The 23,154-nt window shown below is 37.3% G+C and overlaps 2 protein-coding genes across 2 annotated transcripts in view; one reads left to right on the top strand and one right to left on the bottom strand.

The window, feature by feature from the left end:
• Positions 1 to 203: 203 nt before the first annotated feature.
• LOC127864901 (putative nuclease HARBI1) lies at positions 204 to 860 on the top strand. Its single transcript, XM_052404792.1, has one exon. The coding sequence runs from the start codon at positions 204 to 206 to the stop codon at positions 858 to 860; it is 657 nt and encodes a 218-aa protein (XP_052260752.1).
• Positions 861 to 2,282: 1,422 nt separating this feature from the next.
• The window catches only part of LOC127869109 (uncharacterized), a 55,440-nt gene continuing 34,568 nt past the window's right edge, over positions 2,283 to 23,154 (bottom strand). The window contains exons 2-5 of the mRNA XM_052411447.1: positions 15,445 to 15,589; positions 12,227 to 12,375; positions 7,334 to 7,469; positions 2,283 to 4,970 (exon numbers count right to left, since the gene is read on the bottom strand). Of these exons, the coding sequence (XP_052267407.1) occupies positions 4,718 to 4,970; positions 7,334 to 7,469; positions 12,227 to 12,375; positions 15,445 to 15,589 (683 nt within the window). The 3' untranslated portion in view covers positions 2,283 to 4,717. The remainder of the gene's footprint in view (positions 4,971 to 7,333; positions 7,470 to 12,226; positions 12,376 to 15,444; positions 15,590 to 23,154) is intronic.

Genomic DNA, 23,154 nt, shown 5'->3' with positions numbered 1-23,154 from the left:
TGAAGTTGGCAATTACCTCAAGGTTCTTGGCCACCGGGGACAGTTACCGTACATTGATGTATGGGTTTCGTAATGCACACAATACGATATGTAGTATTGTACGGGAAGTTTCAGTTCAGAAAAGAAAAAGGAAGTGGTGGATAAAAGACTGGCTTTTAAGACGACCCGCTCTCGGCCAATATGAGACTTTGATGGCCGAACTAATGGCTGATGATCCGGCGGCTTTTAGAAACTTTAACATAATCGGGCCTGATATGTTCCATGAGCTATTACAGGTCGTTGGTCCCAGGATCACGAAGAACCACACCTGGTTCAAACAGTCCATCAATCCAGATTTGAAGTTGGCAATAACCTCAAGGTTCTTGGCCACCGGGGACAGTTACCGTACATTGATGTATGGGTTTCGTGATGCACACAATACGATATGTAGTATTGTACGGGACGTTTGTGAGGCCATAGTTTCAGCATATGCTGGGGATGTTATCCAGACTCCTACTGAGCCTGAGGAGTGGAAGGCCATAGCCGATCAGTTCGCGGCTAAATGGCAATTTCCACACGCCATTGGAGCTCTAGATGGAAAGCATGTAGCCATACGATGTCCCAAGAACGGTGGCTCATTATACTATAACTATAAAGGTGACCATTCTGTTGTGCTGATGGCCCTGGTGGACGCCGATTACCAATTCATATGGGTAAATATTAGATCGCAAGGAGGATGTTCCGACGAACAAATCTGGAATCAAAGCGACCTCAAGTTGGCAATCGAAAGTGGGTTGATTGTCATGCCGGAAGCAAAACCTCTTCCAGGTGACGACAGTCCAATAGATACTATATCATCGCAGATGATGCATTTGCCATGAGGACATGGCTCATGAAGTCATTCTCACGACGAGGCCTTGAGAAGGTCTGCCGCTTGCATGTCCTCTTTTTTGGAGGCATTTTGTGTATGACAATACAAGAGGCTGTGGGCGCAATGTTCAATCCTAGTTCGTTCCTACCTGTCCGTACCAGTCCGTCGCAATTCCCACTGCTTCGTAGCGGACCGTTCTAGTTCGTTTTGACCCGTACTAGACCGTAGCGGATCCGTAGTTAGATCGTACCGATTCGCGTAGAATCATACTTAATCGTACCAGACCGTAGCGGATTCGTAGTTTACTCGTTTCGATTCGTGGCGCTCCGTACTAAATCGCATCGATCAGTAGCAGTCCGTACCTTTCCTTGTTCGTTTTCCAATATTTTGATGGTAGATTCGTCGAAATACGTACTCACATCGTTGTGCTCCGTACTGAAATCGGAGCGGCCTACGAATTTTGACAATTTCGTAGTCATTCGTAGCCGATTGAATCGTAGCTCATTCGTAGCTCTGATTCGTGACAGTGTGACCGAGGCATTCATCTGTTGTCCTGTAGGTAACGGTAAAATCACAGACCGACAATGAGCTCAATATCTGAACGCATTGCGTAAAAATACCTTTGAAATCTAAAGCTTTAAACATTGGTGTGAATTATTTCATAGATTTTCATCACAAAATAATTTTCATAAGCATTAAAATTCACCTTAAGACGCGACAAATTTAAAACATTTAACACTCGGGAGGGGAAACCCCGCAAGCACCATCCCTGGTACGGCCCCTAGTCCAAAATTACTGAGTGCGGCCCTGCAATGTTCATGTTTCCATTGGTGAGAAACGACACTTCCTGTTAACTTAGTTGTATACAAAGTGGAAGCAAACACGAAGAGAATTATGATATGATATTGTTAAATTCAACATCAAAATTATCAGCAACAACAGCAGCAGCAACTTTTGCATCATAAACAACATTATCATAATCATTATCATCATCAGCAGCAGCAGCATCGTCAGCATCATCACCAGCGTCGTCGTCGTAGTCGATGTTCACACCACCATGATGTCATGGAGATCGAAAAAGTAACATAATAAAAACAATATTCTATCGCAAAGGTTTTCTAAATGCGATCCCCGAAACGTATTTTGTTCTTCCGAAGGAGCCAAATTGTTACCTTTTTAAAGCAAGTGCTGTTAACGCCTGTTGGTTTGTTCTAACAAGGTCAGACGATGTTGATATCATGTTAAGGTTATTCAAACTGAACTCAGATAGCATTCAAATGATTTTCTCTTTATTTATTGCATTTAAATTTAAATTACGATACAGACATGAACTAGTTGCTTGTCGAAATCAATTATAACCAAAGCACTAAAAATAAATTGGTGTATTTTCGCCTCACGAACGAAGGCAGTAAAATAAATTATAACAAATTAGTTTTGGGTACAAAACGTTTATTCACAGTGTCTGGTCATAACAGCAACGTCGTGTCTTACATATAAAACAGAATCGCAAAATTACGACATTCAATCATGACCGTAAAATGGTGTCTGTGTCCCAGTCCGCATTCAACGTAGAAAAAAATTAAGCATAACTGAGCCTCATTTTGGAAAAACGGGGTTTAATGCATGCGAGTAAAGTATCGCCCTACATTAGCCTGTGCACTCCACACAAGTTCATCAGGGACGCCAATTTCCACCTCGACTGGAATTCTGTTTAAAAGGGACTTCCTTTAAAAGAAAAAATCGATAAAAGCGGAAAGTGTCGTCAACGATTAGCCTGTGTGGACTGCATAGATAATATGAGTAATATGGGACGACACGTTACGCACATACATAAGTCTGGTTGTCCGACAGCGAGGCTCATAACCAATATTTTCCCTTCTCCTTTTAAATTTAAATAAGGCTTGCGTCGTGTGCTGGTAAACAATCAATTTTTACGGTCTCGACGTGAAACAGTGAGTTGAACTCTAGAAACATAAACACGAACATATCTTGCAGAACAGACAGAGATACGAATATACAGATAATAATTCTACACGTATTCTATGAATACAGTAATCAATGTATGCAGAGACTGCAATACAAATGTCCACTGTATGATGAGTTCACCGTTGTATGCTTTCAACAAAAATGGCGCACTTTAACCCATTTATGCCTAGTGGACTCTCCCATCCTTCAAAATTGGAGCAATTTATTTTCAAAATTAGAGATGTCTATTATATTTATTTCTATATTTAGAATATTTCTTACAGAAGTTTCTTTAAGCAAACAGCGCAGACCCTGATGAGACGCCGCATCATGCGGCGTCTCATCTGAGTCTTCGCTGTTTGCCAAGGCCTTTTTTTCTAGACGCTAGGCATAAATGGGTTAAGGGAAACAAGCGTATTAACTCCGGTCAAAAAATAAGGCGATTAGAAAGGCCAAAAGATGGACATTTTCATATTTACCGGTACTTTTGTTCTGAAGATTATTTATATCGCGCCTAACAATAACATAAGGTCAACTGCTGAATCTTAATAGTAAATGTGTACACGTCCCTTTAACATAATGGTAAAACACGTGTTTAACCCATTTATGCATAGCGTCTAGAAAAATGGCCTTGGCAAAAAGCGAAGACCTAGATGAGACGCCGCATGATGCGGCGTCTCATCAGGGTCTGCGCTGTTTGCTTAAATAAATTCAAGCAAACAATTCAAAAGAATGGGAGAGTCCACTAGGCATACATGGGTTAATGTGTGTTTTGATAATAAGCGTACTCGTTATTGCACATAATGAAGGGATAATAACGTGAAAACATATTTTGTAGAGTCTCCAGAATACAGAATACAAATCGCAAATAAGTATACGTGTTAGCCTTTCGAAAAGTATCCTCAAATTTACATGTATATGTGTAAGCCTTTCGAAAAGTATCCTCAAATTTACATGTATACGTGTTAGCCTGTCGAAAAGTATCCTCAAATTTACATGTATATGTGTAAGCCTTTCGAAAAGTATCCTCAAATTTACATGTATACGTGTTAGCCTGTCGAAAAGTATCCTCAAATTTACATGTATATGTGTAAGCCTTTCGAAAAGTATCCTCAAATTTACATGTATATGTGTAAGCCTTTCGAAAAGTATCCTCAAATTTACATGTATACGTGTTAGCCTGTCGAAAAGTATCCTCAAATTTACATGTATATGTGTTAGCCTTTCGAAAAGTATCCTCAAATTTACATGTATACGTGTTAGCCTGTCGAAAAGTATCCTCAAATTTACATAGTCTAACCTTTCAGACATATAAGGAAAAACGAAGTACTGAATACATGTAAAGGTAATATTTTGTTCAAGTAAAAATGCTAAAAATTAATTTTTGGTTATTAAAAAAATGAAAAACCCTCATCTGCTTTGGAATCAATACTTTTACATATGAAAGTAAAACCCATATCATTATGTCGGTTTAAAATGTATTAAAAAATATGTCATAAAATGCCGACTGAACTTTTTTCTTTTTTTGTATCAATCAATTTAAATTTTTTTTTAAATAAAACATACCCTCAAAATGTAGAGTATTTAGGTAGTGCTAGAGTATGTTTTGTAAATGTCACTCATATAAAAACAAAATGTGCAGCAAAACAACAGACATGAATTGTCAATTTAACGTTAGTTTCGTAACAACGCACACTTAATAAAAAATCCTTAGAATAATGGAATTATTTGTATACGGCGATTAAAACAAAAAAATGTGCGTAATGAGTTCTGTGAACTGACAATTCTATTTGCGAAACGTATCTTAAATTAAAATCGATGGCTTCGCACACTCAAATAATGTATGGCACATAACAATAAAATCGTTTAAAAAATATCACAATTTTACATTTGGACTTCATTTCATAATAAAACATACAAAATCATCCACAACAAGGCAATGTATGACGTCGTTATTATACTTCCGGAATTCCCGTTATCATGGTGATGGTCGTAAGTGTCACGAAATATCGGTGTGTCGGTGGAATCGGGGTGATTCGTCTCACAATATGGTGGCATGTAACCAGACAGTAATGTATAAACGAAGTTGGCGGCTTCCTGTCCACAAAACCCGGCGGTAGTGTTCGTTAAACAGCTTCGCGCGGCATGAAAGAACCTGCAAAGCATAGCACAAACATGGCGTTGGCAGTACTTTGCGCAATAAACTGGTAGCGGTAACCCTCTGATGAATTTCGGATTTGATGCATACGAAACTAGAACTCGCGTGCCAATTTGTAAGAGGACATTGACAATTCAGTTTTAAGAACTTGTTTCCAAAGATTGCAATTATCCTATGAAGTTTCATCTTGACAACTGGCAATTTAGTCAAGATATGCACTCGACCTTTTAGCATGATCCTCCACAAGGCACTTGTTAAACTATGATAGCAGGAGTTACGAACCATATAATTATGCACTGCACTTTTAGTCAGTTACATGAATTTTCAAATTGGTACCTCTTATAATTTTTAAGATATTTGCAAAAGTTAAGTACAAAAACAACTTAAAGGAAAAATAAAACGTTTTAAGTACAAACTTATCAAAGTAAAACACGTTAAAATATTAGACCAATAGTAAAGGTTCTTACCCAATAATATTAGACCAATAGTAAAGGTTCACTCCCAATTTACCTTCTCTCCAATTTAAAGGGATCTTTTCACGCTTTGGTAAATTTACAAAATTGAAAAAAGTTGTTTCAGATTCGCAAATTTTCGTTTTAGTTATGATATTTGTGAGGAAACAGTAATACTGAACAATTGCCATGATCTAATATAGCCATTATATGCAACTTTTGACGATTTTAAAACCTAAAAATTATAAAGCGTTGCAACGCGTAACGATTGAATAATTTGGAGAGTTCTGTTTTTGTCGTTAAATTTTGCGCAACTACGAAGATTGCTTATATAATGTATAAAATACGTTAAGAATGTGTACACGGCGGAATAGCTCAGTAGGCTAAAGCGTTTTTACTTCAGGACTCTGGCAGGACTCCAGGGGTCACTGGTTCGAAACCTGCTCCGGGCAATGTTCTTTTCCTTTTTTTAATTTTATTCTTGATTTTTTACTGGAGCTTTTACGATCCAATGTTTACATTTATCAATATAAAGCATTTAATGAATAAGTTAAAAAATGCCAAAATCTGTGAAAAGGCCCCTTTAATCTACCTATCGATTACATTGTTCACTTTCAGTTTTCGAGATATGTTTCGGACAAAATATATATACAATAATATACACAAAGGGCATGATGTCACAGACTGTCTAAGCTGAAAATGGGGCCTTAGTTTTGTAATATTCGTGTTTGATGATGAAAATCGGTCAAGTATTTCATATAAAGGGGAATAATTAGTTTGCATGATGTAAGTTGAAAAATGTAGGAGAAAGTCTCCGGACAAGTGGTGGTTTACGAACAAACAGACAGACGGACAGAGGACCGTTGCGATTCCCATTTAAACGCTTTAACTATGTTCCAGGATTTAATAACATTAAATTGTTTATTGGTCGCTACCCAGTGGCAATGACAAAATTAGTACGGCATTCATTGTTGTTGTTGCTGTTTTAATAATTTTAATCATTAAAATGATTTAAAAACGACATCTGTTCCATTGTTTAATTGGCAGTTCCAAACGATTATTGAGGTCGATTTCAGGAAAAGCAGCGCGTGAAATGCTAAAACGAATGATTCATACGTTACCAAAAAAATTTATATTTTCTCCGAACATTTGTGTGTGTTTTTATTACCTATAATCAGTAAGATGTAACATTGAGTGCAATATATTTCATAATTTGAAACATAATTGCGTTTACATATCTTAACAAAGAAACATTGCAGTGCCTCAGTGACTTATACTTTTACAAACGTGTGTATAAGTCCCTGAGTGACTCAACTAAATACTCAGAATATGGACGACATATCATAGAGAGATAAGAATAGTTGAGTTATATTGTCCTACGCTTTTAACAGAGTTTATCCTCCACGGAATGGAATAGCTGAGTTACATAACGAGCACGAAGACAAAACTAGTGTTGATGCTAATAATGCTTAAACGGATGATGCTGTACGTGTGGAAGTTGGCGAAATTCTCATTTAAAGATTGACATAATGGCATTGATAGTAGTGTTGGTGTTTATAACACAAATGATTATTGTTATAACGATGATGTCTTTTGAGACTATATCACTTTAAAGATTAGACGGTATTTGATATTAATAATAGTGAAGAAGAAGAGGATGATGATGATGATGATGATGATGATGATAATGATGATGGTGATGGTGTAGGTGGTGGATGAGGTGATGATGATATTGTTGATGATGATTATGATGATGATAATGATGAGGAGGAGGACGACGACGACGAAGACGATGATGATGACGACGATGTTGATGATTATGATAAAGGTGTTGATGATGGCAATGATCAAGTGAAAATAGTGATGGTGATGTTCTAAGACTATGTGTTCAATACCAAGATCACGTACCTGCATGAGCCCACGATGAGCACGTCAATGTTGGCGCCCGCCTGCAGCTTGGTGGTAAAGCTGTCTCGCGCGTCCTGGCTGCACAGCGACGTCTGCTCGTGGTGGGCGCTGATACATCCGGCGTGACGCTCGTACACTATGAGGGAGGAGCATATTAACCCATTTATGCCCAGTGGACTCTCCCATCCTTGTAAATTGGATCAATTTATTTTCAAAATAAGGGATGTCTAGTATATTTATTTCTATATTTAGAATATTACTTACTACAATTACTTTAAGCAAACAGCGAAGACCCAGATGAGACGCCGCATCATGCGGCGTCTCATCTGGGTCTACGCTGTTTGCAATGTCCTTTTTCAGGACGCTAGGCATGAATGGGTTAATTGAGTCTTGCTTTGGGAAAACAGGGTTGTATGCATGTGCGTAAAATGTTATCCCAGACTAGCCTGTGCAGTCCACACAGGCAAACCAGGCACGACACTTTCCGCTTGTATTGCCTTTTTTGTTTACGTGTAGTTTTTTCTCAGCGAAAACCCAGTTAAGTCGTAAAGTGTAACATGGATAAAGGTTTAGGTTGGCGGGGCATTATGCAATTATTATGGAAAGAGGTCATAGATACAAGATTATTATGGCGTGATGGTGGGTGGGAGGAATACATAAACATATGACATACATACTGTACATTTATATCGTAAGCTGAGAGTTATGTCTAGGGAGAGGGATATACCACATTTTAAAGATTTGAGTACGATTAGCCGAGCATGCTCTGAGTTGGGATGGAACTAAAGAGGTTTTTATCAGGAAATTTACTCAATGTTGCAGTTAATATGGTTGTATCTCGAAGTGAAGTAGTCCAGAGGTTCGTACAGATGCATGTACAATGTATACATGTTCGTTATGATACAAACTACACGCGAAAAGAACGAGGGGTTTCATTTAGCATTCTAAATTCAACACACATGTTGTGCGTAAGAAAAGGTTGCGGGAGCGCCGGCGGCGTTAAAAGTCTATTGGCAAGATACAGGAAAGTTTTTGCTGAAGTAAATGTTAAAGGAACAGTTGACTGAATGAAAGTCTAAAGGCTATCAAATAGGAAAAGAACAGTGTTTTTAAGAATAATTGAACCAAGAAGTGGTGAAAAATTGAGATACATCCTATATCAATCAGAAGCCAAATTACCGGATGTAAATGTTATAACTGATAGGCTAGACATGTATGCATGCTCTTGTTTCCATTAACGTTATCATTACACCATCGCTGTTTACGAGACTGAACTTTTCATTCGGAAGCTAATTTCAAAGTTACATCTTGGTTTTTCTTGTTTTGTTTGTTACTATTCATTATACTGTTACGATCGCTTCATTATCATTTAAGGAACAATTCGTTTTTGTTGTGTTGTTGTCGTTGTCATATTTACCGACTTCGTTACATACGCAATATACTACATGCATGCCGTTTTTGTTTGAACACACGTTCTGAAGTTTTTAATCCTTATTTAAAGTATTCAAATAATTTCAAATAACACGCAGCATAATTTGCAGATTAATCTCAAAATACTGTAATTCGACCTCTCTCTTTCCGCCCAAAATTGCAAGGTTTATGCCGTCACAAAGTTTAACGATATTATAGTCCTAAAAAAACTCTTCAGTCTTCTGCAAGAAACAAGACATTTATCGGTTAAAAACTATTTAAAGTAACGTACCCCATTTATAAATACATTTAAGTATGTTATCTCAAAATCAAATACAACGAGATTCACTTTGTTAAAAACACATAACTGAGTATACAAAAAGTTTGCAAAACATTTTAGGCACATATTAACTGTATGTATTAGAATGATGGCATATGTGAAAAAAGTTGTTGAACTACGATAATGTAATCAAACTCTCGTTCCCATTCACGTTCGTTTTAAGGTGATTTTTTTTAAAGATTTTAAAATTCCTTCCAATGTTATTAGATAGTATTGCTTTCAAATCTAAATCTTAAATGTTATTAATCGACTTAATATAATTATTATTTTAAGAAATAAGTCGAACAAAAAAAAACAACTGACGTCACCGGTATTCAAACTCGAGTCTTTGGGATCCGTATGCAGATGCGCTACCACTGCGCCACTCAAACTTTTATGACCTGTATCGATTCATAATACCTATTAAAACGTTAGCCAGCTTTTGCCAATAACATAATTGTTTTACGAACGAAATTTGTTTTCTTTTCTTAGTAATCATAGAAAAAATCACAAAAAATAGTTGTTGTTGTTTTTTTAAAGAAAATATTCGAAAAAAAAGTTTCTAAGTGAAAAACTATAAGAATTAGAAAGTTATATGTTAAATGAATAATCTATTTCGTCTGCCAACAACCCACATCGGGCATTTTTATCCCTTGCTATAGACATGCACCTGCCTGCAAGACGTGTTTTTGATTTGCGGTAATAAAGTCCATTGGCTAAAAGCAATAGCCTTAAAACGAAAATTTGTATTGTTGAAATGTGTGCATGCTTTTAGATCCAATGTTCACGTGCTGTTAGTTGCAATGCACATATGCTGTAAGTTCAATATGCAAGTTTTTACCATATTTTATTAGCTTTAAGCAAGTGCCCATATTTTGTCATTGACATCGAATAACCGCGAATGTCAACATATCCAAAGTATACAATAATTTCCGAACAATATACAATTACAAAAATACCACATCCCAATATTACGTGACACACGCACACCACGTGTGTATTACACTATTTTACTTGGTGAATCAAGTGGCGCTATTTTGGTACATTGACATTCGAATGAGCGCGAATATAAAAATTCCCAAAGTATACTAATCATTTCCGAATAATATATAATTACAAAAACAAACACGTCCCGATATTGCAGGACACTCACTTGGCCCAAGTTAGAAAAAAATCCCCATTAAAGATAATTAGCGAGTTCAAATTTCGTTCAGATGAGTTAACGTTTGCTTAGATGAATATTGTTTGCATGTTGGGTCGGAAGTTGGATTGATAGTTTTGTACATATGCAACGAGAACGGTAGTGTTTGCATGCAAGAACCTGTAAATAACTCGTGAAATGAAACCTTACGCCTGAAGATGATATACTTATGTATACCGAACAACGTAAGTGGTAACTCAATAACAGAGAATTATATTGTCAATATTGTCCAACGCAATAAATTTCGGTAGCTCTCTAGAAAGTCGTGTTCTCGTGAAGGTTTGTCAAGTGCGTTTCTGCGCGATGATATTATTGTGTAATGTCACTCTCAATAACGCTTAAACACCCGAAATAGCATCTCCTTATATTATTGTTGACAAATATCTTTTACCCCGCACAGTTAATAAGAACTGGCCCCGTTTTCACAAAACAGTTTTTGCAATTGAAAATCGATTTTGCTTGTCATTGAAAATGGATTCCCATTGAACACGAGGCCTGTCCATGAAAAAGTCCTTGTTCTAAGGTACGATTCAGTTACAATGTTTTTAGAGTGCTGCTGTTTTTATAATTGATCGCATTGTTTGCAAACTATCTAAAACAATCGAGCAGTGGTGGCCATAAGCCTTTACCTGAGTTCAAGGTACTGCAATTGTCGAATATTCCACCTGCTGACCCAATTTGTTCGCAGTTTACTAATACCGCGATCAGAGTGTTAATACAGCTTTCCTAAGATTTGACCTGGGGACCCAGCTTTTGACCCAGCTTTTTACCCCTAGACTCAATTTGGAGCATGGCCTAGATATACGTTGTCCAGATAAACAACATTACAATTTTGAATCAATATTGAGCAAAAACAAGTGGCTCATACAGTGATGGGTATATTGTTAAAAGTTTGAGCCGAGGACGTAGTTGCTTACCCCACTTTATCCAGATTCGAACTTGACCAGTATATTTTCAAATTCATCAAGACGGAGAAAGGAATGTTAATTATAGAGGGTTAAAAGCCTTTATCTAAGAATTTACCAGTAGTTCTAGTTTTCTATCCCACTTCATCCAGATTCTTACTTAGCCTAGATATTGTCAAGATAAACATGCTGGCCAAGGTTCATCGAGGCTTATCCAAAACTGTCGCCTCTAGAGTGGTAACGAACTAAATAGCGGGCGGAACATGACGCAAGACGTACAACGCCGGACATAGACTAATCACAACAGCATGAGCTAAAAAGGGCATGGGCGTCACGCGACAGACGTTGGATTCCGTGGTCATGTGTTGCAATATAAGTATAAGCGAATTAAGATTCATTAGTAATAGTGTTAAATATCATTTCTCTATATAAAGAATGCGTCGAAAAAGTCCACGAAACGTAACTTGTGTATAACGAATGTTTCGAAAAAGTATAATAAGCGTTAATTGTGTGCAGGGAATTTGTCGAAAAAGTCAGTGAAACGTAAATTGTGTATAGCGAATGCTTCAGAAAAGTCCACAAAACGTAATATTTGTGTACAGAGAATGCACCGGAAAAGTCAGTGGAATGTAAATTGCGTATAGCGAATGCGTCGAAAAAGTTCGTGGAACGTTAAAATTTTGTACAGGGAATGCGTCGGAAAAGTTCGTAATAAGTAATTTGTGTATAGCGAATGCATCGAAAGTCAGCAAAACGTAAATTGTGTGCAGCGAATGCGTCGGAAAGGTGGGTGAAACGTAAATTGTGTACAGCAAATGCACCGGAGAAGTTCTTAAAACGGAAATTGTTTATAGCGAATGCGTCGGCATAATCCGTGAAACGTAAATTGTACATAGAGAATGTGTCAGAAAATCCGCAAAACGTTAATTGTACAGCGGCTGTAAGTGTTTCGAATAATAAATAATAGGTTAAGCAAAGCAAGTCCACACAATCTAAAAAACTTATATCGTTGTCTGAAAAATATGCGAGCAGACCCCATTCTTCTATTCCGAACGTACCTCTGAAATGTTTGCAGAAATAGTCGACGGTTTTCATGGTTTTGTCCTTGTCGATCAGCCGATGCAGCACCTGCTCCTCGTCTGTGGTCCCTCGACATCTGTCCAGGATATCCTGTATACAGTCCGCTACGTCACGTAGACGAGAATCCCTAACGTAAAACAACATACGTGTTCACCGGAGTTAAGAAACATTGTAGAAAATAACGCTGTTGGTATAACAACGTTTACACATATTTGAGTCGCGCTCTGGTTAAACTGGGCTTACAGTAACTATGCAAGTACGCATAGACGCAAAGTGTCGTCCCAGCTAACGGGTAGCCTGCCCAGATTACGGGTAGCCTGCCCAGATTACGGGTAGCCTGCCCGGATTACGGGTAGCCTGCCCAGATTACGGGTAGCCTGCTCAGATTACGGGTAGCCTGCCCAGATTACGGGTAGCCTGCCCAGATTACGGGTAGCCTGCCCAGATTACGGGTAGCCTGCCCAGATTACGGGTAGCCTTCCCAGATTACGTGTAGCCTTTGAGGTCCGCGAAGGCTAATCATGGACAGCATTTCCGCTTTTATGGTATGTGTCGTTTAAACGATGTGTCTTCTTAGCAAACATTCAAGTAAGACGGAAAGTGTCATCCCAGATAAGTCTGTGCGGACTGCACAGGCTAATATGGGACGACACTTTACGCACATGCATTACGCAAAGTTACGATTAAAACTCTGTAGGTATAACGACTTGTACAAATGTGTCTTGTTCTGAGAAAACTGGGCTTGATGCTTGTGCGTAATGCCGTCCCAGATTTCCGCTTTTATGGTATTTTAAGTTTGAAGGAAGTCCATTCTTACCAAAAATCAAGTTTAAGCGGAAAGTGTCGTCCCTGATTAGCCTGTGCGGACTGCACAGGCTTATCTGGGACGGCACTTTACGCACATGCATTATGCCCAGTTTTGACAGAACAAGACACAAATAATTGTATTATTGTTATCTGATTCATATTTGAAATGCGCGATTGCACGACTAAACATGTATTGGTAAGGAAACTGAAGCTAGGAATCCAACTTTGAATTATTATTTTTTAAGCCGTGCCTGTAGTTTATCTTTGTACCTATACATAAAAAGAGACACACATTATATTGTATTATCATGGTATAAACAAAGCCTAAGTTGTGGAATTGCCCAAATCAATCCATAAAAACCTACTAAAATTGTTAATGGGTTATAAAGATCAAAACAAACCTTTTTTTAATATAACCATTTCCCATTTTATTAGGATAGTCACTTGTTGAGGGGTGTTTTTAAAAACGAAATCACATCATAAAAGGAGCAAAGAAATAAATGTAACTCTATTCTTAAAATAAACTAATTTGACATTTGAAAGAAATGGTTGCATGGTTAACACGATAAACATGGACTTTCCGTACCTGCAGCATTGTTTTTCTGCCAGAATAACCTGCAAGAAACCTTTGAAGAAGAGGGGCAAGATGGCCCTAGTTCGCTCACCTGAGATGAGTCGGTTCATTCAATCTATACCAAATGTCAAACTTGACCTAGATATTGTCCAGACAAACATTCTGGTCAAGTTTCATCATTATTGAACCAAAACTCTGGCGTATGGAGTGTTATTGTTTTTGTAAGATTTGACCTGGTTACCTATATTTTGAGTTGACCCCCCCCCCCCTTGCCAAACATCAAACTTAATTGGTTACAAAAATAAATATTATGCCCAAGATTCATAAAATCTGAAACAAAACTGTGACCTCTAGAGTGTTTACAAGGATTTTGTATAATATATAGAAAATTTGGACAATCTAAGGGCAATACTTATGGCATTAATTATGTGATTTTGCTCATTATCAAACTTGACCGAGATCTTTCAGCAACTTTGATAAAGAATGCTTAAGAAATGTGAATGCTAGAGTGTTTACAAACCAAATGTGGACGGACGGACGGCGGACAAAGACCAATCCTTAAACCTCACCTGAGCAATCAGGTGAGCTAAAAAGTGTGTTTCACCGATCTGAGCAATTTTCCAACTAGTCAGAGAAATCATTTAAACCATGTATTGACTGAGTTTCACGATTATTAGGCAATAAATGTGACTTCTATAGTGTTCGATCACAAGGTTTCTCTCTAGTCACATAAGGGAAACTGCCCCACCCCCTTGTGGCCATGTTTTTTACCGATCGGGATCATTTGCGAACTCATCTGAGATATATATAAAACCAATCTTTTCACCAAGTTTTATGATGATTGGGCAAATAATGTGACTTCTAGAGTGTTCACAAGCTTTTTTTACTATATAAATATAAGAAAACTGCCCCCCCCCCACGGCAGCCATGTTATTCAACTGACCGGAACCATTTTTTAACTCAACTCTCGTATCAAAGAAACAAATGGTCTGACCAAATTTCATGAAAATTGGGCCAAAAATGTGACTTCTAGAGTGTTCACATGTTTTCACTATATACATTTAGAGAAAAATGCCCCGCCCACTGGCGGCCATGTTTTTTCACCGATCTGGACTATTTTCGAACTCGTCCGAGATATCAATAAAACCAATGTTTTGATTAACTTCCATGATGATTGGGCAAAAATTGTGACTTCTAGAGTGTTTTCAAGGTTTCTCTATAGCCAAATAGGGAAAACTGCCACTATATACATATAGAGAAAAATGCCCCGCCCACTGGCGGTCATGTTTTTTCACCGATCTGGACCATTTTCGAACTCGTCCGAGATATCAATAAAACCAATGTTTTTACCAACTTTCATGATGATTGGACAAACATTGTGACTTCTAGAGTGTTTACAAGGTTTCTCTATAGCCAAATAGGGAAAACTGCACCGCCCACTGACGGTCATGTTTTTCAACGGACCCAAACCACTTTTGAACTCAACCAACATATCATTAAGGCAAACATTTGACAAAGTTACATGAAGATTGGGCATGAAATGTGACTTCTACAGTGTTTACATGTTGTTTTTTTTGACTTAGTAACTAGTTTTTGACCCGACACGACCCAATTTCGAACTCGACCGAGATTTCATTGGGACAAAGCTTCTGACCAAGTTTCATGAAGATCGGAGAAGACATGTGGCCTCTAGAGTGTTTACGAACAAATGTAAACGGACGGACGGACGGACGACGGAGAAAGACCGGTCACAAAAGCTCACCTGAGCAATCAGGTGAGCTAAAAATAAAAGCGGCAAGGTTACACTACACTTACTTGCAAAAGTCCCTCGCCCTGTCAACCTGTCTCTGTTGCGCGTCGACGCCGCTGTTGATGGAGAGTTCCGGAAGTACCCGGTTTGTGCATTCCTTCACCTGCTCCGTGGGGTTCTTTGGGCACGTTGTGCAAAAGACAAACGCCACTGAAAGAACGTGTATTGTTGTAAAAACCAGTTATAAGAGCAGTGATGGGGAAAGTAATGAGGAAAAAAATCATGTTGGCAAATAAGATATTGATGACGAAGACTGATGTTGAAATTGATTTTGCATTTGATGATGATATTTCTGATTATGTTTCTGATGATAATGACAATCATGATGGTGGTAATTATTAGGAGGAGGATGATGATGGTGGTGATGAAGAAGATGAGTTTTGATGATGGCAGAAAATAAATAAATATAATGATTCATGTTGATATCTTGTGCAATTTCGACGCATAATTATAATGATAAAGATGATGACAATGATGATGATGACGACGATTCTATCATCATTCATAATGCCAAAAATTGTTAACGTTCACATTTATTATTTTCAGCTACAGTAGTAGTAATAAACTGTGTTGCGTATACATGATTTATTGTAGAGCAGTAGAATGTTCATTGCAAACTAATTGCCAATTATTGCTTGTGGCATTTCCCGATTGTTTGATACGCTCATAACTTTTAACTGTAATTGCAAACGTTATTACATAACATCGAGGTACTTGCTGGAGTCCATGTAAGCAAGCGGAAGTTGTTAAATATTGATCAGATCAGATAAGCGTAGAGAAAAAAAAATTGAGGTTGACATTGAATGCACTGTTTTACTTAAATATCAAATGCATGTTGTGTTCAATATATAGAAGAACAGTTAAACCTGACTGTCTGCTCCGTTTCGTGCCTTATTTGAACCTCTCTCTAAGAAAACGGGGCTAAATGGCAATGCATACATGCGTAAAGTGTGCAGTCCGCACAGGCTTATCAGGGACGACACTTTCCGCTTTTAATGAATATTTCGTGTAAAGGAAGTCTCTTTAAAAAGAAATTTCAGTAAATGCGGAAATTGACGTTTTTGATTAGCCTGTGCGGATATCACAAGCTTATCTGTGAAGACACTTTACGCATATTGATAAAAACAAATTTTTACAAAGCGAGTCTAATTTCAAATTTGCAAAACCGATCTATTCCTCAAGGTGCGTCATTTTTTAACTGATACAACTTGCCTCCATTTACAAATAATATACCTCCGCTATACCTTCGCTTCTTCGAAGCGGAGCATAATAACGACTTTGTCGAACATTAAGTAATAGCTTCATATTGTTGTCGCAGTTTCAAGTTTCACAATTACCAATTTTACATAAATCGTTCCTGCTATAACTTTATTGCATTGTGTTTTTTATGACTGATGTATATTTCCAGAGAACCCTACGAGAATTAATCATTCTTTCATTACCAAAGAAAAAACGACGAGTCGAAATACAATTTCCGACAAGCATCGTTCAGAGACAACCTGTAAAGCCTGCTGTCATGGTGATTTATTAATTATGAAACGCGAGTCTAGGATCTGGACATTCTAATTGCATTGATTGACATTTTAGAGGCATTGGTTTCTTAGAAACAATATCAAGTTAAGTTTGATACTATCAGCATTATTATAATTGGTTCACTGTTGGGTTCGTATATATGTCCGTTTTTTTTGTAATGCAGAACAAGGTTACAAATAGATTTGTATGGAATTTTGTGTGACGAATTTTTAAATTGTTGGTGTTGAAACGGACCAACGTCTAGCTTCATGAACCGTTTTAATTATTGTTGCACTTTTCTGTCTTCGTGGCGATCCATTTGGAAATGATGACGTGTAAAATATGTAAATTAGCCGGGTCGTACAAAGATACGTATAATGCCATATTCGGCCAGTTCAACTGCAGACAAGCCTGAGAGGCCGCGAATTCTGGTCAGGAGCTACCCAGACCGCTATAAAGTCACGCCAGGTTTCACGGTTTCATTAACAGACAGCGTAGCTCCTGCACAGACTGTGTAACTACACAGGCTGGTCTGCAGCTACCCTTGCAGCATATGGCATAAGATCCATTTTCGCATGTCGCAGGTGCAATAATAAATAAAAGCAAACTAAGCCGTATCATACTCAAAATGATAACGCGTTTGTTAATGATAACTGCCGTTCCGAAACAGACTTGCTTCGATGGAAGATTCGTGTTTACAGAGACACTTACAATTCTCTAATACGCTAAACATCTCTCAATTAAAATTCTTCATAATTGATCTTTTCACATTATTTCGATAACTTACGTGGATTATCATCCACGTGGTTTGCTGGCGTAACTCGAATATCATCAAGTAATCAGCGAAGCCAGATGGCATAAATAAAAAAGAGATTTTAGTTCTGCTTGCTCAACAAAAATATATTTGCAGAACCTACATGCGAGATGAGGGTTAATACATTTCGCCGTTTGCATTGCAGCGTGCTAATACGGTTATCAAAGAACGTGTTTAAACTATTGCGTACAAAAACATTCCTTCATAGGGTAATGCATCCGTTGACAGAGCATGGCATAGTTCACTGTCCATCAAGACCTACGTAGCTTATTTGTCATTGCTGATGGAATTGGAGATTATGTTAAATACATGCATTCAAAAAAAAATTGTATAAAACAGATGCAAACAAAAAAGGACTTTGATTTATAAGTGCTTTTTATTAACTAGCAGATGCAAATTCGCAGGAGTTTAATGCGAACGTTGAAAATCAGTTTTTGTTTTAAATTGTTTTTTAATTAAGACTCAAAATGCCATATTTAAACTTTATGTCTGGATTTAAACTTCAAACTGTACAAAAAACATTATCGCAATCAATGCTTTTGATACACATACAAATGGTCGCATGAAGTGGGTGAGGTAAAAATTCATCACGTAAAAGGTCAATTATTGTCAAAATTATCAATTCATATGCATTTCGCTTTTTAAATATGATTCCCATCGAAACGATGTCAAAGTTTGAATGACATTATTAATTATCATTTATTGACTGATATCTTTTATAATTAAAATGTGTTGTCAAATATTATTTAATACACTAGACTTATGAATATGGCATGGTCTTTGAACCCGGTTTCTCTTCATAGAGAGACGGATGATCAAACCGAAACACCCTCGATACTTTGAACTGCTTGTTATGGAGGGCCGGATGCTCTAATCGAAACACCATCGAAACGTTGAATTGCTTGTTTTTTCGAACGTATTGTTTGAATGCGACGGAACTCCGGATGTGAAATTGATGGGTTAGTTTCGCACACGTTTTTATTTCACTAAATGTACAAATTTTAAAAAATAAAAAGCGTTTTTGATACGATTTTGACATTTCTACTAAGAATGTGTTGATATAACTAAACCTATGAGTTTGCGAATTTGACATTTGTCTGTAATGATCTTTCAGGTGATAATATTTAACAATAGATAGTTTTCATGCATTTTTATTTTATTGTCGCAATCTATTAAGTAGCATTTTTAACAAAAGCTTATTTTCTTCTTTTAAGACTATCTTCTTCATTTTTCTAACAATAATTGTTTTAATCTTTGAAAACCTATTTTTAACTTACGTACTGGTCAGGCTAATTTGGGACGACACTTCAAGCATATGCATAAAGACACTAGACAGTTTTCCCAGAACGAGGCTCAATGCCGTTCAGTCTCACATGTGAGTCAGTGGTTTTCTAAAAACCACAAATATGTGACAGGATTCTGTTCACAGTCAGAGAGGTAACTATCCGCATCAACACAATTAAGATAATTTGTCCGGTGCTTGATTAATTTTCGTTAAGAATCACCAATACATGACATGGCTTTTGGACGTTTTAAAGATAATTAACCAGTATTGCGTTACTGTATACTGGCGCTCCTTAAGATGCAGCTTAAGCCATATATGCCTAGTGGACTCTCTCATCCTTCTAAATTGGATCAATTTATTTCCAAAATTAGGGATGTCTAGTATATTTATTTCTATATTTAGAATATTTCTTACAGAAATTCATATAAGCAAACAGCGCAGACCCTGATGAGACACCGCATCATGCGGCGTCTCATCTGGGTCTACGCTGTTTGCCAATGCCTTTTTTCTAGACGCTAGGCATACATGGGTTAAGATGCTGGCTAACACATGTATTACTTTCAAAATCCATTCATACATGTACTATACTCTTGAACAAGGTTCGAACTAACACATTATGAAAGCATTTTACAGGGGGTAGGTCGTGCGCAAGTTACTAGTGGGGCGTAAGTGAGAAAAATACTAACTGCTATTCAAAATGGCGACAAACTGCTGAATGTTCGAAGTTTTCTACACCTACGTTGAAAGTGGTCGGCCATTTGAAAATCTTTAACAATATGATGCACATAACCAAACACATCGGTATTCCGACCACAATGTATGTGGTGGTAAAAGGACAGACGGAAGGAACGGATGTTACTTCAATATATGGGCCGTGTTCTGTAAATAAGGGGTGACACTTTCCGCCTAAACTAGGTTTTTTGCTAAGAAGATACTTTCTTTAAACAGAAAATATCATAAAAGCGGAAAGTGTCGTCCCTGATTAGCCTGTTCAGACTGCAAAGGCTAATCTGGGATGACACTTCACCCACATGAATTAAACCCCTCTTTCACAGAGCATGACCCATATTGTAACACTTTAAACACTTAACCACGGATCCGCTACAAAGGCGACTCATCGACGACAATACTTGACCCCCCTTGCCGGAAACTGCTCCCTAGTCGCGCGTTTTTATAACGTCCATCCTGTTGTCGGGGATAAATAGTCGGACAAAAGGCCAACATTGCCCCTTATGCACATTTTGATTAGACGCTCTTACAAATTATACCAGCAAATCCCATGTATTATTATAAAATATATTTTTTAAATAAATATGCGAGTAAGTTAAATTTTATCAAAAAGGCACACATACCTATCAATTAACTTCTTACTAGTTTAATTATAATATGGCATGAGGATTGTCAAACGTTATCGAGCATGAATATCATGGAAATTAAACCAAAGCATTACACGCGATTGTTTGTATACATTGTCACGTGCCAAACACATAAAATGTTTAACTTCTGGACGAGCTCTACGTGAAGCCAGAGCGATGTTCATAATTCTTCCATGCTCCCGAATTCCAAGATTATTTCTATCATTTACTGATATTTTATTATGCAGCTCTGATAGCAATTATAAACACCATGCAAACTTTCACACCGGAATTTTGAAACTCGACTTTTTAATGTTCGTATCAAGATAAAAGGCAAACAAACTTGATATACTACGAAACTGATTTACACAATATATTGTGGCATTTTGCAGACATTACGACATGAAAAGCTTACTTTGTCGCTTTTTTAACTTAAAATAAATGAGCGTCGCTTTGGGATAACTGGGCTTATCAGGGACAACACATTTTGCTTAACATGGGTTTTCGCTTAGAAGAGACTTCATTAAAACGAAAAAATACTATTAAAGTGTAAAAGGTCGTCCGTGATTAGCCTGTCCGTATTGTATACACATGATTAGCCTGTCCGTATTGTATACACATGATTAGCCTGTCTGTATTGTATACACATGATTAGCCTGTTCGTATTGTATACACATGATTAGCCTGTCCGTATTGTATACACATGATTAGCCTGTCCGTATTGTATACACATGATTAGCCTGTCCGTATTGTATACACATGATTAGCCTGTCCGTATTGTATACACATGATTAGCCTGTTCGTATTGTATACACATGATTAGCCTGTCCGTATTGTATACACATGATTAGCCTGTCCGTATTGTATACACATGATTAGCCTGTCCGTATTGTATACACATGATTAGCCTGTCCGTATTGTATACACATGATTAGCCTGTCCGTATTGTATACACATGATTAGCCTGTCCGTATTGTATACACATGATTAGCCTGTTCGTATTGTATACACATGATTAGCCTGTCCGTATTGTATACACATGATTAGCCTGTCCGTATTGTATACACATGATTAGCCTGTCCGTATTGTATACACATGATTAGCCTGTCCGTATTGTATACACATGATTAGCCTGTCTGTATTGTATACACATGATTAGCCTGTTCGTATTGTATACACATGATTAGCCTGTCTGTATTGTATACACATGATTAGCCTGTCTGTATTGTATACACGTGATTAGCCTGTTCGTATTGTATACACATGATTAGCCTGTCTGTATTGTATACACATGATTAGCCTGTCTGTATTGTATACACATGATTAGCCTGTCCGTATTGTATACACATGATTAGCCTGTCCGTATTGTATACACATGATTAGCCTGTCCGTATTGTATACACATGATTAGCCTGTCCGTATTGTATACACATGATTAGCCTGTCCGTATTGTATACACATGATTAGCCTGTCCGTATTGTATACACATGATTAGCCTGTCCGTATTGTATACACATGAATTTAACCCCGTTTTCCCAGATCGTGGCTGAATGTACATGTATTCATACTTATCAATAAATGTGACGTCAATGAAAATATATAAAAAAACACACAGTACAATCAAAATCAGAATAATATCAAAATGAAATAAGATAACATTTTACATAATAAAAATAACACAAAGTCCTAACAAATTGATTAGGCATTGCTTTTAAAAAAAAACACTAAATGTTTACTTAAATGTTTATTAAAATGCTTGTATCTCTCAAATATTTATTTACCGAAAAATGTGCAGTACTAAATTATGAATACATTAGAATAGGTCGCATATAACGTCGCCCGACATACATCGATATTGCTTGTCATTAACTAAATTAAATGTTTATGCTTAACAATAGCTTTTCCGTACTGTGCAGATTTTTAAACAAAACTTTCATGCGTTGTTTTTGAATTGTGTTGGTCTACTACTCAACTGAAACGCTCCTATACGTCTGGTGTTGCTATAGTGGTGGTGGTTTCGTTGTTTTCATACGTTTTATGTACCTGTTTCGATATTTGCGTAGTTTTTTAATTAAAGCGACGACTTTCAATGAAACCCCACCCACACCTTTGGGTATTGCCACCAGTCTTGTTCGTAACGGTTAATTACACCCTCCAACTTGTTTACGAACATTTCCTCCAACACTTGTGTCTGCGTACGACATGTAACAAGGTTCCTGATGTCTGGTCCCGGACTCCATTGCTCGCGCCTTCATGTTATACACGGATGTTACCTGAATTTGTCTGTGTGGTCTTCACATTAACACGAATATATCAGCCTTGATCTGTGAAAACGGGGCTTAATGCATTACGCCTGTCCACACAGGCTTAAAGTGGACGACACTTTCCGCTTTAAAGTATTTATCGTTTAAAAGAAGTCTCTTCTCGGCGAAAATCCCGTTTTGCGTTTAGTGTCGCCCTCAATTAGCCTGTGCGGACTACACAGGCTTATCGAGAACGACACTTTACGCACGTGCATACAACCCGATTTTCCCATATCGTATTATTTTTCAGGTTTCAAAGCGGTTCAATATTGGGTAACACTTTTGCAATACAGAAACGTTTTGACTGATCAGTGACCAGAAATAATTTATTTATTGGTAAAGTATAAAGAAATAATTCATGTGTTTATGCTCAAACATGTTTTGTGAGATAGTCTTATATTAATTGTGGTATTATGTTTATTAGGCAAATAGAAGTTCCAATTAAA

This window comes from Dreissena polymorpha, chromosome 1 (genome assembly GCF_020536995.1).
Source record: "Dreissena polymorpha isolate Duluth1 chromosome 1, UMN_Dpol_1.0, whole genome shotgun sequence".
Classification (NCBI taxonomy): Eukaryota; Metazoa; Mollusca; class Bivalvia; order Myida; family Dreissenidae; genus Dreissena; species Dreissena polymorpha.
Note: the sequence above shows the minus strand (reverse complement) of the source record. Positions and strands in the feature narration are given on the sequence as shown.